This window comes from Pogoniulus pusillus, chromosome 13 (genome assembly GCF_015220805.1).
Source record: "Pogoniulus pusillus isolate bPogPus1 chromosome 13, bPogPus1.pri, whole genome shotgun sequence".
Classification (NCBI taxonomy): domain Eukaryota; kingdom Metazoa; phylum Chordata; class Aves; order Piciformes; family Lybiidae; genus Pogoniulus; species Pogoniulus pusillus.
In genome coordinates, this window is record NC_087276.1 from 24,321,677 (window position 1) to 24,340,740 (window position 19,064).

General features: G+C 40.7%; 1 protein-coding gene across 2 annotated transcripts in view; it reads right to left on the reverse strand.

Annotated features, from left to right (window-relative positions):
• USP22 (ubiquitin specific peptidase 22) overlaps positions 1–19,064 on the reverse strand; it is a 103,441-nt gene that overhangs the window by 22,909 nt on the left and 61,468 nt on the right. For both annotated transcript variants that reach the window (XM_064153586.1, XM_064153585.1), the window contains 2 exons: positions 6,668–6,837; positions 60–207 (listed from right to left, as the gene is read on the reverse strand). In XM_064153586.1, the coding sequence (XP_064009656.1) occupies positions 60–207; positions 6,668–6,837 (318 nt within the window). The remainder of the gene's footprint in view (positions 1–59; positions 208–6,667; positions 6,838–19,064) is intronic.

The following is a 19,064-nucleotide window of genomic DNA, read 5'->3' on the forward strand; positions in this document are numbered from 1 at the left end:
CTCTACCTCCTGTTTGATCCAACATTCCTGGTTGATTGAAGAATCAGTACAAGCCTTACCTTTGCAGTGTCTGTGTAGCACATCTAATGCAGCAATGAGGAACTCGTGTGCATCTTGTTGCTCGTACCCTGCTAAATGCCGTGCATGAGTCCATACCAGGTGCAATAACCTATATGGAATGTGAGGAGATCGGTGCCCAGAGTAAAACTGCTCAAAGCAAAGAAAAGGACATGACTGTTAACAAGTTACACAGCTTCTGTGCATTTAATTATTTCAATAATTAGATTAGTGCAATTAGTCAAATAGATTTAAACCATTTAAATTCTGATAGCCTTAATAATAAAATATACAGGCAGCCTTTTATCAGGGACTATTGAAGTGATGTCAGAACTGAGCACCTCGGTTTTCTCCCTTCAAAGTCCTTCATTTTTAGTGATGGATTAGCCTAAAAAGTAGAGAACAAGCAACACTCCAAAAGTTCTTATTGATACCACTGGATTTTATTAAGATAGTTGAAGGTGGGGGGTGAAATCCCTTCATTTGCAAGAGATCAGTAATTATATTCACAAATTACATGCCTCCTAAAATGAGGGCAAACACTGAAGATGAGAATATTAGATGCCAGCTGTCAGCCAGCCACTGAACCAAGCCATGGTAAGTCTCTGTGTGTACACAGTTCTATCTTGTGGAAAATTTTACAAGCAGGATTGCAGCCTCACTCTTCAGCATTGGCCATTCACTGCAAAGCTGTAACAGCACAAAGCTTTGGAAACAACTTTATCCAGCACAGAGATGAAGGTATCACTTCATTTATTTCTCCCCAAAGTCTGCTGCCCATTACTGCTTCCACAGGGTGTCACTGCCCAGAGATCTGGTCCTGGACCGGCTCCTGCATCTGCTTCTTAATCTGCTTCAGTCAGAATCTGGCTACAGCAGCAACTGAAATCACCCCAGCTGATTTTGCCAGTGCACACAGCAAAACCATGATGTGAAAGCCCGCAGCTAAGGGGATAAATCAGCACAGAAGGAGAGGACAGGCAAATGCTGACAGAAATACACACTTGCCTGCTTGCTTGTTTGTAATAAAAAAACCCAGCCAGGTCCCACCTTAAAAACAAACAAGAACTAAGGGTCTGCATTTCCCTGGGTGGAGGTTCTGCTCTTTCCTTCACCTTCTCCCTTTGTATCCAACTCCTACTGCTGCTACTTTCCTACTCCTTCCTGAGCCTTCACTTCAGCTCTGTCTGAGTGTGAGATGAAAGCTAGCAACCTCTTCCTGAGCAGACTGACTGCTGGATATGTTCAAGAACCTCTGGCACAGCAATAGCAGTTCCAAAACCAAGCACCAATGCTCGTGGAGGCCCTGCAGGGAGGTAGGGAAGACCCAGAAGATTTAATTCTCTTGGCCTTCAAGTTGCATTTAACAAAGCAACATTTTATTTTTAAGAAATGAAAATTTCTAAGTCATTTTGCTTTCCCTGACCTTTGGGAAAGGTATTTGCCAGTAAAGGGTGCCTGTAACAGCACCATTATGTTTTGCCAAGATCAATGGTGGTTTATTTTCAGTTAATCTTCTCAAACAGAAGACAGTATGCAGCAAATATACAGCACAAAAATAAGATTTAAAACCTCAGCAGTATACAATTTCTCACTCTCACAGGGAAGGAGGTTCTCCCTGCCCAGTCTCTAAGCACTTTATATCAGTGCAAGTACAGGCACTGCACTACAAACCTGCCTAGATAAAATATGCTGTATTTTAATGGATGGGTAGGCAAAAGGTTGTACAATCTCAGGTCCTCATATTCTGGCATTTTCTAAATGGTTTTAATCTATTTCCTTGCAAAGAAATTTCTTTATTTCAAGCTTCAAACAACAACAGCAAAATAAACCTCTGCAGCCAAACATCACAAAACACTTCCATAAATAAACAGATCAATAGCAAAGTCTGATGCCAACAAGAATGACACCAGAGGACTGGAGGAGCAGTCGTATGGTAATTGAAATCTGCTGATGCAGCTGCTGCTCAACATAATTCAGGGAACTGCAGCAATAAAACTTCTCTGTTCCGTCACTCCTTACAATTAGTCCCAGAGCTCTCTGGTCATTTTAACCAGCAGCACTCTCTGTAATTACTCCACTGCAGACACTAGACCTGCCAAGCAGATTTTACATTCTCTACTGCTTCATTAGGATTAGGAGAATCTAACAAGAAGCTTTATCAAATTATTAGCTATTATCACATAGAACCTAGAAATGCACCTAGTAAGAATGTGGTGAATGTGTGTGTGGGAAGCATCAATATTCTAATAAATCAAAAATGAAACAAAAGAAATCTAAGCACATTTAACAGCAGTATTTTAACTGGAATGTATAAAACATCCATCTCATTTCTTTCATTTCCTTGCTGCTGGGAAAAGCAACCTATCAGAGGTTTTCCAGCGCACAGAGAGGAAAAAAAAGTCCATGTACAGCCTTATTCAATCACTGTTACACAAACCTGTTCATTAAAATAACATCAAATAACAATGCATTTACAAGTCACTTCTAAAACCCTTCAATGGCACGATTTTTCCAAACATTATTTAAATAGGTTTTCCTTTAAATTTGTTTTCAGTTCTGCAGCATCAGTTTGTTTATACTGAAGACAAAAAGCTCAAGTGAGTTTGGTGTTGAATTGCTGGTGCAGGTAAAACCAAAACAAACCAGGATTCAAAGCCTTTGTTTTTACAACCTGAGTAAAAGTAACTCAAACCCACGTGTTCTTGGATTCTAAAAGAAAGAAGCTGTAAGGGATTTAGAGGGTTCTAGGCTTTGTATTTTGCACTGTTGCCAAAAATATATAGATGCAGTCAGCTTTTAAAATTCAAACCGAACCAAGACAGGACCCACCACCACCTTCCATCTGCTCCTGCCAAAACAAAAGCACATGCATCCAAGTTGCCCAACTGTGTGAGCATGCAGGTACATCTGATCTATCCTGCAAATGGTCTCCCAGCTCTGTAATCAAGGTTTTATAAGCATAAATCCTGCATCAGGCTCCACTCCAATATGAGAAGGTAAAGGCTCCTCGTAAAAATTAGTTTTCAATTTAGATTTTAAACGTTCTGAGACATTAGAGTGGCTAAAGGAGTGGGTAACAGGGGAGAACATGTGCTGTGCAGAATAAATGAACACTAACTGGAGGGCTCCCAACAAAAAGCAATGCTTCAAGGAGTCAGAAAAAAACATTTTGCTTGAATAATTTGTAAGTTCTACACTTACAAGATTTTACTGTTGGCACAAACCTTTCCATGGCAAGCAGCAAGGTCTCTGCCTGTGTAAAGAGCCTTATTTACTTTTTCTCCTGTGTACCTTTGTTGGAACTTATTCCATACACAAGTAATTTCAGCAGTACACCACCCAAAGATATCAAACCCATAAATCATCATCATATTTTCCTGTTTTTCCTCACTTCTCCACTCTTCACATAGTTGTGCTGTGCACTTTGATAGGCTCATGAGGATGAGTAATGATGGGAATAAAGAAGGCTTTGCTCTTCAAATCCAAGTGGATGCGCCACACTCTTCTCTGTTCCCAGATACTGTTGCTATTCCAGTCACAAAGTAAAGAACTAAAGATCAGGTAATCCTGACATCCTGAATGGACATTCTGTACAGGATTTAGATAAATCTTTTAAGGGTGTGGACCATCTTGAAATTAATTTGCAAAACTAAAACACAAATACCAGTAGGTAAAAAGTAGTGCACAAACCCTTTCAGCCTAAAGGCTCAATGAACAGATTCTGTGTGTTCTATCTTCCCTTCATCCAGTTCCACCACTATCTGTTATTCTCAAATCCTTTTCATTCCTTCTCTTATGCAGTGTAATTCATGTCATGATTCTATTGAAAAATAAGTTTTAAGTAGCACAAATAACAATGTTAATTGAGGCAGTCAGTTTTGAAAAGCAAACAGAGATCAATCTTTGGCATACTTCTAAGAAAAACTACAAGAGAAAAACTCAGTTCTGTGAATCATCTGATACTCATTACTCTACATCAACCTACTTCAAGGTGGAAGAACTTTGTTGTTTCCTATCACTGTGAAAAATCACAGGAACTATACAATTAAATGATCTTCATAAAAAGTACAAGTGTTTAACAGCAAAACTTGCTTATGTACAGTAAATTTCATTCGATATTCAAAATAGTCTCTTTTTCTCCTGGAGACTTCTTATAGGCAGGCTTTAATCAGATTCCCTGGCATTCCATTTATATAAGATCACACCTCCAGAAAAGAAGGGTGGGGAGAAGATGCAGTTAACCCTTGCCCTGATCATTTGTCACTGGGTAAGATGCCTTGGGATAGTGAATCCCAGTCGGGAATACTGCATAAGAACAAGGCAGAACCTGAATCAAAGCCTTCCCAATAATTCAATTACAAAGGAATCCTCAATCACAGCACTGAGACCTCCACTAGTTAGCTCTCCCTCATTTGGACCTTAACTCCATATGACAGCACAGGAATCTTTCTATAGTTGGAACCAGCCTACTCCAGATTTTGGTTTTAATTCTGAATGTGGAGAAATTGAAACTCACTGGGAAGCAGAATTTTACAATGAGTGCTGACAGAGCTATAAACATAACTTGGTATTTAGTGCTTGTAAGTTAAAATAGACTGAGATGGTTACAGACACTACAGTTTTGTTTGTGAAGGACTAACTCTAGATTTTCTTTGAGGTGGTTGAGTCACTTTACACTGTCCTCCCACAGCACAGAGCTGGAGCATTTCACTGGGAAATAAGGACAGTACTGCTATCTTCACAGGCTGATACCACTGATATGGCTCTTCCCTCACTCATATACCCTCATATTGCACAATATTCACACTGGCAAGGCATAAATTTGGACTGGGGAAAATGAAGGCTAAGATTTCCAAAGCTTTGTGTGAAATTAAAGTTGATTACAAACTAATGTGAATAATGCATTTAAACCCTACTCTGAATAACAGCCTGATCTTGGCTATGGATTAGTACCTGGTCTAGCAAAACTCACCCCAGACCATCAACAGGGCTCCACGTACAAAAATAGAAACAAAAAAAACCAGACTTCAGCTTTCCTCCACCCCTCAGCCTGTAATGTAAGACCTATTGCCTCTTTCCAAAGGGATTTTGCTAACATGCATATGTGTAAACAGAATGTGGTGATGCTCATCACAATGAGCCTACACCACAATTAGGTGAAAAGATATCAAGATTATAATAGTACCTGTATTTTACAATATGCAAATAGGTTTCTCTCTTAAGAGAGTCCAGAAACTGCTGCTTCTATACCATGAGTGATTATTTTTTATTCAGGCACAGTGGTATTTTCCTATTTAAGTGCACATATGGTTTCAATAACAGTGCAGCTGCTACCTATTGCTATGTCTGCCTTTTGTTTTTACCTCCTTTCCTAACAGACTCAGGAATAATTGAAAAATAAATCAAAAACTAAGGAGTGTAACATTCAACTAATGACTGATAAGCACCATGAAAGGCTGTAAATTCAAGTCTGCACTGAGTATGAGCAGAAAAACAACTCTGTGCTGGAAATGGTTATGGGGGATTTTTATCTTCTATATACACTTAACTCACCTGCACTGACGAGAAAGAATAATCTCCAGTGGAAAAAGCACAGAAGTAAAATCAAATTGAAAATCAGAAGATAAAGGTAAAAGCCATTTTAGGTTGGTCTCTGAATGAACTTCCATGACAGCACACACATACTCTGTGCATAGACATCTCCATTAAATGCTCTGTGACAGCATGTGGAAGAGCTTTTGTTTGGTTGGGGTTTGTTGTTTTGTTTTTTCTTTACTTACCAAGAGGACAGGTTTATTACTAAGGGAAAGGCACAGACTTGTTTTATTTGGTTTTGAAGACTTGTCTAAAACCTAGCAGAAGCCTAAGCCTTAGCCACAGTCCTCACACTGCTGATGCGGAACTAAGTTAAAGCTCTTTGACTTGATTAGGAGCTAAGATTGTGCCTGTCTCACAGCATGGACTAAACCTACAGAGAAAAGCACTCTGCAGAGCCAGGCACCTCAGTAAGAAAGGGAAAGAGTAGCAGCTCATACATGAAAGGTACAAAGTGGAACAACATCTTCACTTTTTCACATCCTCCTGGTCATTAATGGCTTCCCACATAAGGGATGACAGAGCAAAGATATTTCTCCTTGTTAGAAAGCAGAATCAACATCTTTACAATCTTTATGTACATCTGCAGTGCCTTAGACACAAGGCTATACACTCCTGCGTTATTCTCACTCCCGTTATCACCCAAATAGCCTGTGACATATTTTCCAGTTACAACTTACACCTTTAATTAAAGCACACATTCAGCTTTAAGACTAAAGTCTTGCAGATCAGTCTCAGAAGAGCAGGCAGCACTGTAATTATTTCCAGCATCAGCTTTGCCTAAACAAAAGTGACTTTAAAAGCAGGACTTAAAAGGCCAGTAGTTTCCTTCTCAGCAGTTGGATATTTTTTACAGTAGGGTCTCAGTCTTTACTGCTCTGTTTTGTCACACCTTGAGGGGAAATGTAATTTGCATTCCCTTTACATTTGCAAATTGAACACAATTCCTTCTGGGGTAAGAAACAGCCAGCATGTGTGGAAAGGCAATGCCATTGTGGCAAGCAGCACTCACCTCCTGAAAAAGCGTAGACATTTCACAGACCAGACATGAGCTGGGGCTTTGCATTTCACATTTGTGCCTGTCGGAGAGGAAGAAATCTCGCAGCAGTGGAGTGTGGGTAAGTGCCTGGACAATACAGTTCATAAAACATGTGTTCCCAAGATTGATTAGCCCTCGTAGACCTATAAAGACAGAAGGGGGAGGGGATACATAAGCATTATCAAGTTAAAAATTGAAGTATTTGCATTTTTATGTAGTTTTCACAACGTTGCCACAGATTTATTGTATATGCACAGCTCAAAGTGCAGTTTTATATTGTTTTAGGTGGGCTACTGGTTTTGATGTGCTCCAGTCAAGCTTTCTGAACTACACTAGAAATTCTGGTTTATGAACCAGAAAGCTCAGAAGTACACCACCACCAGCAGCATTATCTTGCAATGGCTGTTTCTGCCACACACCACCTAAACATGCCTCCTCCCCAAAACAATACCAAAGTGCACTGACAACCACTGCTAAGTCACTACAGTTAAATCAGTACATTTAAAATTCAGAGAATTTAAGTCTCCCTGGTACAGGTCACAAAGCCAGAACAAGGTTTTTGTACTGTTACAATGCAACAACCATCTCTAAGACAGGCAGCAAAAACCCTAGCCCTGACAAAGTGTCAGGTTGCGACATCCAGTGCAGACTTGGCATATCCTTTTTCTTTTTGTACAAGCCCCAAGATCCAAACAAAACAACCTTAAAACAGAAACTCTGAACAATACTTGTTTTAAGCTGCATTAAACATTAATCTACAATATACATTCAAAAATTCAACTTGGCATAAGAGGATTCATCACACCTTAAATCAAACGTTCAGTAAGGCCCAGAGACGATTTCTTGTGCTTGGAAATGATGTTTAAAGGAAAGCTCTTTTGTTGCACAACAGGAGAGGGGTTAGGAGTGGGGAAAGCTTTTCAGTCATTTGCAAAGTCTAAGCAAAAAGAAAAACATGCTCAAATCCTTGAGTACTCATCCACCATGTTAACATAGTCCCACCACACAGAAGTCCTAAACAAGAGGTGCATCAGGTGGACAAGAATGCTTAGTTTCCAGCAAAATTTACTTTGGTATAAGATAAAATGCACTGCTAGATACAACTCTTGATATTAATTTCAAATTAGCATAGTCCCTTCTGCAATGTAAATTTGATTACTACACAACTGAAGGAAAAAAAATGGGTTACTTGACAGAAAATGAAGACTTTTCTTTCCTTGCCATTCCGAAGGAAAAATGGGTATCAGCTGGCAATGCTGTGGTAATTAAAACTGGTGCAGTTCCCTTGCAGTACACCAGATAGTGCTCAAAGGGCTCTTCAGCATCTTTCAGCAGGAGGAGGTGTGGTTGAGTTGCTATGTTACCAGAGAGAAACGGCACTACATCAGCTTGAACTGTATACAGAGCTCTAGGCCATGGACACACATCTCTCCAGAATGATTTTTTTCCTGTACCTAATTCAACACCATCCTCCTTCCAACAGATTCCTGTTGCTTCTGTTTATTCACAGTCCAGGACAAAGTTTCTCATATTATAGTAACTTCTACCAGGCAAAAGCTTCCTGAGATTATTTGCTCTATTCTTATGCTGGGAGACAGGGATGGTATGCACAACATTAGCAAAGTGTTAAATAGTTAATTTGTTGTAGCAGCTTGAGATACGGTGTGGTGCTTCACCTTTGTACACGACCTTGGTTCAGGCTACACAAATAGTGTCACAACGGAAAGGTGTTCATGCCCTGCAGGTGGAAAAAAAGTTTGCTTTGTACCTCTTGTCTACCTCTCTCCTCAACTTCCCATTTCAATGACAGACTGTGCAAGCAGAAGGATGAATGCTCCCTGGGCATGCCTGTGACGTACCAGGGAATTCTGAGAAGCAATCCCTATTTCCCTGTGGAAAACTTGGTTCCTCTGGTTAGCACCAGAATTCCAAGTCAGCCTGCATCAGTAGAAAACCAGTCATGAATCTAGAGACTCAGCCTGTAGCTTTTCTTTCCAATACCTAATTGAGCAATCACAAAGCAAACACATAAAGGCAGCTTTTGGGAATCATTTATTAAGCATCATTTATTACATGCCTGTGGCTGGACCTTCTTTCCCTGTGGCCACAAGAATCAAATCTTCCTCAAAGTTGCCACCAGAAGACTAGTTACAGGCAAATCTGAAGGCTCACTTGGTTTTTTCTGCTTGCTTGGTCTTTTGGTGCCAGGTTTTGGTGGGTGTAAATGGAGTGCTTCATACACTACGACTTCATGTGAATGAACCCAGACAAAGTAACCTGCAAAACAGACAAGGCTGAAATGTGAATACTCCAAACCCTAATAAAAGTCAGAAAATGGTGAGTGTAGCAAAACAGGAGAACTCACTTGGCTGAAAAGGGAAACACATAAAGGAGCATACATCAGCCTTATCCTTGAGGGAGCAATGACTGCAGCTGCTATGCTGTCTCTTAAGCTGATAATTGAAATGAAGCAGATATGATGCACTGAACTACAGCTAAGGTACTGACTAATCCTGGAAAACATGTATGCAACCTTCAGACCTTATAAAAAAAAATCAGCTAAACCACATAACCTCTTGTGCCAACTGTTTTTTGGTTCGTTTTTGTTTGGGTTTTGGTTTTTTTGGGGGGGTGGAGTGGGCAAGTTTTGTTGGAAAGAAAAAATAGTTAAAACTGAAAAAGCCTGTACAGCATTTCTGGCCAATAAACCCCTAAGAATGTAAAAACTTGCCTGCCACGCCTATTCCCTTCCCTTTACAGCCTGGTGATATTTAACTGGAGTAGTCAGCACTGGATGGAACATGTAGGTCATAAATGAACAAACCCCCAACTGTAGTGGTCTACTTTTGCTAGCATCAGCAGTTACCTCCACTGACATCTAATCAGTGGGCAGTATTTGTACAGAGCAGTGGGCTAACTAAAGACTGCCAACAAGACCCAACCACCAGTAATGAAGCTGTGGTGCTCTGCAGACTTCTGCTCTGCTTCATGCTATTATCTTTAGTTCTGGCTTTTTATGAACTGTTTCTGAAATGAGCAAGAGCAAGCAGTGAGATAATACATTCTATACACAGCTGCGTGCTCTCGTGCTAAATGTAGTTAGAAGAAAAGCCCTGGTTTGCTTCTGATGTAAAGATTGGAATACACTGCTGCTGCTGTCAGGACAAAGTTGTTGTGTACTATACCATCACAACAAAAAAGAAAGCATCTTTGAATGCTCATGCACAGTGTATCATCACTATACTCATTCTGGCACGTGCCGGATAGGCAGGGTGTAAGCAAAACAGCAACAAATCTACTCTATGCCCTGAGTACAGGTAAACCAATCTGGGAAATTTTTGTACTAAGTCTCAAAAACCAGGTTCTAGACTGCTGGCTTACCTGTGTCAGCTTCAGTTCTTCAATCTTCTTCCAGTAACGGGCTGTGTTTTTTCCAACGCTCAGAGTAATGAATCTGCAATGCTGGGCAACAGCTTTTGTTGTGATGCAGAGAGATCTAGAACACTGGTTCTGCAAGTCCACCCACACAGGTGAGATGAAAAAACCAAAGCAAGATAAGGAAATTCCAATTCTCTGTGAAATGCAACTGCACAGCTATTAGAGGTGGGGAAGAGGGGAAACAAGAGGACCACACATGAATATAAATACAGAGAAACCAACCAGGTGCCTAATCTTGCTCTCCAGGAAGCGGTTCTGTTTGTCTCTAAACCCTGGCTTCATGCTGGGATGAGAAAGGCAGCAGACAAACCAGTCTGAACAAATATTACCACACAGAAAACTGTGATTTATTTGAATGAAGGTTCTGGAAGCAAGAACATGGGTCACTATACAATGTAACTCTGTGAGGCAATCAGGAAGCCATTCAAAGGCACTAAAGCACAGCCAGCTTGAGATCATTTTTACATTAAACAGGTTGGCAACATCTAAAGAGGTAGGTTTTTTTGGGTCCCCCAGCTTTCCCAGTTTTCTAACCAGTGTTGATGTTTCTCCTGAAGCTTCATCACACATTATCAAAAGCCATTGTGAGCTGAGTAAGCACACACTGAAATATTTAAAGAGAGTTCAACATAACCTGTGGAAGCAAACAGCACAACAAGGAAGGTTTCTACAACAGTTTTGGACTTCCATCCTGTGTTCATATCACAAGAACTGAAACAGCTTTTGAGAGCATTTTTCTGAAAGGGAGAGCCACCCTGCTCCTTAACCCAAATTTTCTGTCAGCTCTCAGATTTCAGGTACAGACCAGGCCACACATCACCAGGCTGGATCTGTTACAGACAGGCCAGTACACTTCTGTTCCACTCGCATGCCAGCAGCAGTATCCTTTTGCTAAAGGAATTAGAGACAGCAATTGTTGTCAAGATAAAAATAGCTATTTCAGAGAGCAGCAGTCTGCAGGTATGTGAAATTACAAGTCTACACAGAAAATGCAAAACATTGTGTGGCACCAGTGATCATCTGAGTTATAAAAAAATAACTACCATGGGGTTCTGGTGAATTTATTCTGCATCCTTTCCCAGTAACTGCATGAAACCTGCTGGCACCTGTAGAAGCAGGAATGCTGAGCTGAACACATTAGAAATGTTTTGGGGTTTTTTTTTAACAAGGTATTTTTTTTACAAACTTGCTGATAATACACTTGAATTTTAAATTATTTTGACAACAGCCAAAGAAAAAGCTCCACAAGCTGCCACAGGCAAGTTAAATGGAAGCAGCTACTCTCACCCAGAGAGCTGCATCCAGCCCTGGAGCCCTCAACACAGGAAGGACATGGCCCTGATGAGTGGGTCCAAAGGAGGGCCACAAAAATGATCAGGGGGCTGGATTATCTCTGATATGAAGACAGGCTGAGGGAGCTGGGGTTGTTCAGCATGGAGAAAAAAAGGCTCTGGGGAGACCCAATAGCAGCCCTCCAGTACCCAAAGTGGGCTACACGAAGGCTGCAGAGGGACTATTTGCAAATGCCTGCAGTGACAGGACGAGGAGCAAGGGTTTGAAATGAGAAGAGATTCAGAGTGGATGTTAGGAACAAGTTCCTTACCATCAATGTGGTGGAACACTGCAGCAGGCTGCTCTTCGAAGTTGAGGCCCCATTCCTGAAGACCTTCAAGGTCAGGCTTGACAGGGCTCTTTGAGCAGCCTGATGTAGTGGAGGAGTTCCCTGCTAACTGGAGTGGGGATTCCAACACAAACCATTCTATGATTTCAACCACACAATCTTAAAAATAACTCAACAATTCAACATTTCCCCTTCAGCAAGCATAGCTGTGTGATCTGTGGTAGGTTTTCAATTTGTCAACACAAGTTACATTCTATATATTAATATTTTCCTATATCCTATTATTCCATTATCTACTTATTAAATACAATTCCTACATTTGTGCATCATGATTCACAGGCCATGTTAAATCTTGCACCTGTAGCAGTTTGGGAGGATGACACAGAACACTATATAGATGATGCTGTTATACAAAGCTGGGTTGCTTTTTCCTGTTTTAAATGCAATTAAGTGGTTTTATTTGTCACTGGGAGACATTCAGTCCGGTCCCTTCCATCCAAAAGCTCCAAGAGACACCCATGTTGAAGGACACTTTTTGTTTCAACAGCTGAACTGCTCACACAATTTGGAGAACTATAAATTAAGGCTATTCCGGAGAACAGAAAGTAAAATTATCTGGTTTGGTTTTTTTTGGCCACTGCTTGCCCTATTCAAACACAGAAGAATAATGAAGTGGTTTTTTTCCTTACACACACTGATATAATGCTGACATCTCCCCCCCACTCCTGCCCCTTCTGGGAAACTAACAGAAGAACATAAAGAAAACTAATTTAAAGCATGGAACTGAAAACAGAAGCAGTCAGTATAAGACTATGAAAAATAAGTGTTAATAGAGAGAAAATAAATTATAGGACTATTTTAGATACACTGCATTATGCATTGAACCATAAATTATGAGTTCACCCACCTCTACACAGACACAAAGGCAATTAAATCAAAAAAAGGCTTTCTGGAAGAGGGGGAAAAAAAAAAAGAAAAGTGCATCTTAGGGGGGAAAATGTTTGCTTTCTAAATGAAACCTCAACCTTCCCATTTCTGGCAGAAGAATTCTGGATCACCACAGTTTTTCCATTAGCAGTGAAATAACAGATTGCTCAATAGAAAAAAGTTTGCTCGTGTGTACAAAAGAAACTTGTACTTGAGTCTGTTTCCAGTTGAAAACCCTCATGTCCAGCTACAAAAGATGCTACAGTGCAGGAAAGAAAAACATACCATGGAAAACCCACACACAGGAAAATCATCAGCTGTTGAAAGAACTACAATATAGTAACTACTCTTCCTTGTATGTATTGTGGGCACCAGAGGGCAGAGACTGCTTAGCTGGACGAATCACCCAAACCCAGCTACTGAACAGAGTGGAATTCCTCTATCCCATGCACTGAGTGCAAAGTGGTGACCAGAATCAGGCGAACTTAATTATATTTCTTAAGGTATTAATCACTGGCTAAGAATATTTTTGCCTTTGTTTTAGAGAGTGGATTCTCCACCTTTCAGTTTACAAAGCAATTCAAAACCACCCAAACGCGTCAGTTCACATTTCCCAGTTTTGCTGTCTGCAAGAAGAATCTCACCTTAAGTGTTATGACTTAAATGCAACACGTAAATACACGCTCAAGCACTTTATTCTGGCTCACATGACAAATTAAACTCCTTGTTTTGGTAATTTCTGGCCTATTTCTGTGCAGCTGGGCAGTTCTGAAGCAATATCAACATTCACAGGAGACTTTTGGGATTCATCCTTTTTTATGCTATGATTACAAGCTATTGGGTTTTTTCCCCCCTTTTTCTCCCTTAAAATACCCCCAAACCCATGCAGGTTACCAATACCTATATCAGTTTGGTAAGGACATATGCATGGCAGTGTTGGTAGCATCTGTTCAGTGGCAGAGATTAACATATTTTCTAGCACAACTGTAAGAGTGATGAAGTTCATCCACACCACAACGTAAAAACAACAGCACTGGTCCTGTACAGGTAGGATTAGGGTAGTCCAGCCTAAGGAAACATAGTTACATTCTTTATGCAACCAGATTCAGTGCCTCAGCAGTGCATTCCCTAGTCCTTCTTGGAAGTCTCATTCCCTTGGGGGCACAGCACCACATGAACACGTTCAGTGTTAACAGATTGTGCACATTCCTGCTGCTCTGAGCCTCAACTGAATTTGCATTGGCTTAGTGTGGATCAAGACACCAATACTGTTTGCCCAGCACTTAGTTTGTCCCCACCTCTCTTAACAAGGAATTGATTGCATTCACTACTTTTACTCAATAGCTTCAGTGACATCACAGGAATACTTACATAATATATACTTACAGAAGGAACAGAGTACATCAAGGTGGTGCAGATGTAATTGAAAGACAGAATAATAGTTCAAGAGCAAGTTGTTAAATGGGAGAAACTATCTGAAATCAATTTAATTCAATAAAACCAATTGTGAATTAGGAAACAAGAACAATTAAGTGGAGAAACACAAAGTAAGGAGCAATGGATACAGCAGCACAACCTGAATGACTTAATACTGCGCTGTAGTTCGGAGACAAACAGCATTTTGGCACTGAAGAGGAACATGAGAAGGTCTGGGAGGAAGTTACTCTGCCCTGATGACAGGAAAACCTCAGCTGGATGATGTCTGGAATTGAGCACCTATTTTAAAAGAGATGTATGCAAACTAGGGAGAAGAATATGACTGAAAATTTGCGTGAAATTAATATTTGAAACTGAAGAAACAACTAAAGAACCCACTGGTTAATTAATTAAAAGAGATAGTGCTGATGGAAGAACAGCCAGGATGACAATTTTCAAGTGTGTTACAGGTCACTGCAAAGAGGACTGTAATTAACTCTTGTGGCCTACCAAAGCTATAATAATAATAAAAAAAAAAAAGACCGAGCTCATAAGATGTGAAATTTAATTAGATATTAAAAATAATTGTCTCACAGTTAGAAAACATTGCAACAGGGAGTTTTGGACTCCCAGGTATTGGAGTGATTCCAATAGCAGCTCTGTCAGCCATCAGAAATGCCCCAGCACATTGACCCTGACTCAGAAAAGGTGTGTGACAACCCCTTCACTTTTGACTTATGACTTCTCATGACTGCTCACACATCCAGATCAATATTACAGCATGATGCAAAAACACAGGAACCAGCTCTAACAGGAAGGAGAAAGTTGAGGGCATCTTCATACAACAGCAAAGCCCATTTTATCAGCTCAGCAGTGCCAAAGAGGATGTTCTCCTTGCACTGAGCTGGCATCTGCTTGATTCCACAGTGAAACGGTTCACCTTGCCCAGCAGACAGAAAATGCAGTCTCACCTCGAGGGGATGAATTCTTCACTTGCAAGCAGTGATAAGCCTTTGACCTCTTTGAGCAGGTTCACACAGCTCATGGCAGGTCAAAACAAAAGGCTAGCACCAGAATGATGGAGGGATGCAAGAACTGCTGGGTCTCCATCTCAGAGAATCAGCTCTCAAATTCCCTCTGCTGTTACAAACTTTTGGCATAGACAGTTGTCTAAAAGCCACAGGTTAGGTAACAAAATAGCAGCAACCCCACTGCCTGCACCCCTACTCCTACCACATGGTTCTGGAAACCAAAATTAACTGTCCTGCTGCCACCCAGGAAGGGACAGAGAACAGGTAACAGCTGCTGCTAAAATCAGGGCAGCTGGCTCTCCTCAATGTCATTTTTAGACTATGTAAGTATTCTGCCTATGAGCTTTCACATTTGTGGCTCAATGCATCATTCATTGACTTTAGCAATGCAAAGAGTAGAGGGGCAAGGCAAAGAGATGGCCTGGATCTGATATTTCAGGGTGTGTCAGGAAAAATGTCAAGTTTACAGCAATTGGCACAGCACGAAGATCTGGAGGAGCTCTGCAGTGTCCCCATACCATGTGTTACCCTCCCAATTAAAAGCAATCATGTAACATTTAAATACCACTGGACTAAAGGTTCAGCATTGGAGATGCCTGTTTGTAGCTTATCTAAAGAACTCCTACTAATGATACTGAAATACCCAGCCACACATGAAGGTTCCAGGAAGGTTACCCTTAACTTTGCCAGGTGGTGATTTGGGAGAAATCACTATTTCTATGCAATGATTACCAAAGAAGCTTTACAATAGATTCTTCCTTGGAGCAGCCTTTCCACACATGCTACTTGGACACACTGAAGAAATCTGAAGGCAAGTGACATCTTTGGAACAAACAATCACAGAATCCCCATGGTTGGAAAAGACTTAAGATCATCAAGTCCAAACATCTAACTCTTAGCAAGGCCACTACTACATCATATCCTTGAGCACCATATCTACATGGCTTTTAGATACTTCCAAGGATGGTGATTCTATCACTTCCCTGGGTAGCCTGCTCCACTCTTTGATAACCCTTTCAGTATACATTTTCCTAATGTCCAACCTAAACCTCCCCTGATGTAACTTGATGTCATGGAAGAGATCAGACAAGTTACCAAGGGCATGATCAAACTCAGAAAGTGTAGCATTTTGTATTATTTCACAGATTAAACAAAGCCCTCAAGCCAGACAATGATTCCTAAGTGCACGCAGTGTGCCAGACATAAAGTACTCTCTCTACTACACTTAGCAGCTTTGAACTAATTCACAGTAATGATGCCAAATCATGAAGTGTTTCACAGCCCAGATAAGCTTCCATTCTTTGCCTCAGGCACACTCCCCATGATTTCATTTACTTGGGGGTACTTTGCAAGTGGTCTACAAGGTCTGTGCACCTCAATTCTCCAGGAGAGACCAAGAACACTTATTTTAATGTCTGTTTCTTCAGACTTAAGGCACTTCAACTGAGGCAAGTGATCTCTTCGAACAGTGTAGGCATGGCAAGGCAGGCTGCAAAGTTACAGCCTGTCATTTACTTTGTAGTAACTGTATGCTTGGGTTAAGACCAGGCACACAGACAAGATAGGAGCACTCTGTGTCCTTTATGTTCTCGTCCTTCTGATGTGATGGTAACCAGCTCATGCATGCACACCCTTGGCCTGGCAAAATGAGTCAGCATTCCTAAAATATCAGGCAATGCAAACAAACAAACCTCCTAAGGTTAATATTTCATATAGCCTGTGTAAATAGAGAGGCTGTTTCTAGCAAGACAAATGACTGCAAGCATTAAGTGTGAATTTAAATTAAGAAGCATGCTTCCAAAGCAAAACAAAGTGGTATGGTCAAACACCACTCACTGAATCTTCCACTGAAATCACAGGAAACATAGCTGTGGAAGACCTTGAGAAGCCACCTGCTCTATCCCTCTTACCTTACAGCAGAATTCATGCTACCTATATTATTCCTGGCATGTTTCTCTGAATTGTTCTTAAAACTTTTCAGTGATGAGATGCTGGTGCACTTGTATTCTGAAGTGCTCCAGTGTCACTTCAGTAAGTAAATTAATGCAGAACTGCGACATCAACACACAAGGTGCACGTGCACTATGGAATTGACAGATAAGCTCCTCTACTAGCAGTGTTAGAGCTTCTGGTTTTGAATAATTTCTTTTTAATGCTTCAAATAGCAATAGCTTTACAAAAGCTCCTTGTCCAAGATACTGCAGTGTTGCTGTTTTTTTCCACTGGAAATTTCTGTGCACTTCACTAGGTATGGCATGAACAATGTTCCCTCCAAGGAGGAAAAGAAACTAGACAAAAGTGTTCTGTGGGCCAGGTCTAGCCAACATGTTCCCTAATTAATCCCAATTGTAATAAAAAAGGAAAAAGATCAGAATACAAGGAAAAATATTTCCCTCTAGAGTTAATATTATGTTGTCTTGTAGCTGCAGTGCACGATAACAATCCTGATAAAACCTCACCAAGTTTCATGTTAGAAGTCCGTAAGGGCTGGATTTTCATCTGGGTAGGATTAAATAAAACAGATAAATAAAAATTCCAGGGGCAATTTCTCCAGGCCAGGATGTGGAGTTGAATTGTTCTTCCTGTTAAAGCAACAGCTGTCTTGCAGTAGAATCATAGAATCAGCCAGGTTGGAAAAGACCTCCAAGATGCTAGAAGTGTTAAGATATACCTGTGGGATTTTAAGTGCAGAGAAAAGGCCTTTTCATAAGCTAAGGAGACGTTGTTAACTCTGCACTTAAAAACTGATTTGGAAATATTTATAACTGCAATAGGCTTCTACATGAATTTAATGTCACCAACAGCCAAGCTTAAGCTTAAAATACATGTGGAGCAGAAGGAGAAAGGGGAGCTAAAGCCAAGGATCTCTGCAACACACAAGATTAGTTTTGAACCTCTTGACAAGTCACCTAGCAGGAAGAGAACCTGTGACAACACTGTAAATAAAGGTCAGGTTTTCCTCTTCAGAAGTACAGAAAATGTGAGGTTTTATATCCCTAATTTCTTATCTTCAGCATTTTTACTGACCATCTGCACTGCAAAATTGTTTTTCTCACTCAGGTGTCTCAAGAAGAAACCAATGCATCATGCTCTGAAAAGCAGAAAGCTATACAGCATGTAATCATCGATGGCAATCGTTTCGCTCAATTTGATTCTCTCAGCTGAAATGAGTAAAACCGAAAAAGACATCAAGTTCTGCAGCAGAACTTGCACCAAACTCCTCCACATTCTTATCTTGGCTTATCAAGACTGAGCTGAACAAGTTTAGTCTGTTGCGCTTCACCCTGATGCAGCCTCTGTCACGCTCTCTCAAAATCATTGAATCATTAAAGTTGGAAAAGACCTCTAAGATCATCGAGTCCAACCATCAACCCAACGCTAAGATGCCCACTGAACCATGTACTGAAGTGCCATGTCTACACAGTTTTTGAACACCTCCAGGGATAGTGACTCCACGACTTCCCTGGGCAGCCTGTTCCAATGGCTGACGCAAGTGAACACATTGGGGAACGCATATGTACAGTCTGGATCTCACATTTTCAGAACGTGCAGTAGAAGAAAACATCTTTCCTATATGGCACTGGAAATAAACACATAATGCTTTGATACTTAGAATAGAATTGCTTTATCTGATCCCTGTAACACACACACACAGATCAATTGGCTGGAGGAGGAAGGTGAAACACAATGCACTCTGAGCACCCATCGAGAGAATCAAAAAGCAGCAACAAAAAAGGTGCCTGCTTCCACAGAGCAGAAGACAGGACATGAAATGGTGCATTTGGACCTAAGCACCACAAAAAATACCTCAGTTTAACAGTAAAGCCAGACCCCTTGCAACTGTGGTGCTCGTGCTACACCGAGGCATACAAAGCTGAATGAATTTAAATGCATTCAATAAAGAGATGGGGAAGCTCCTAAATCATAGAATCAACCA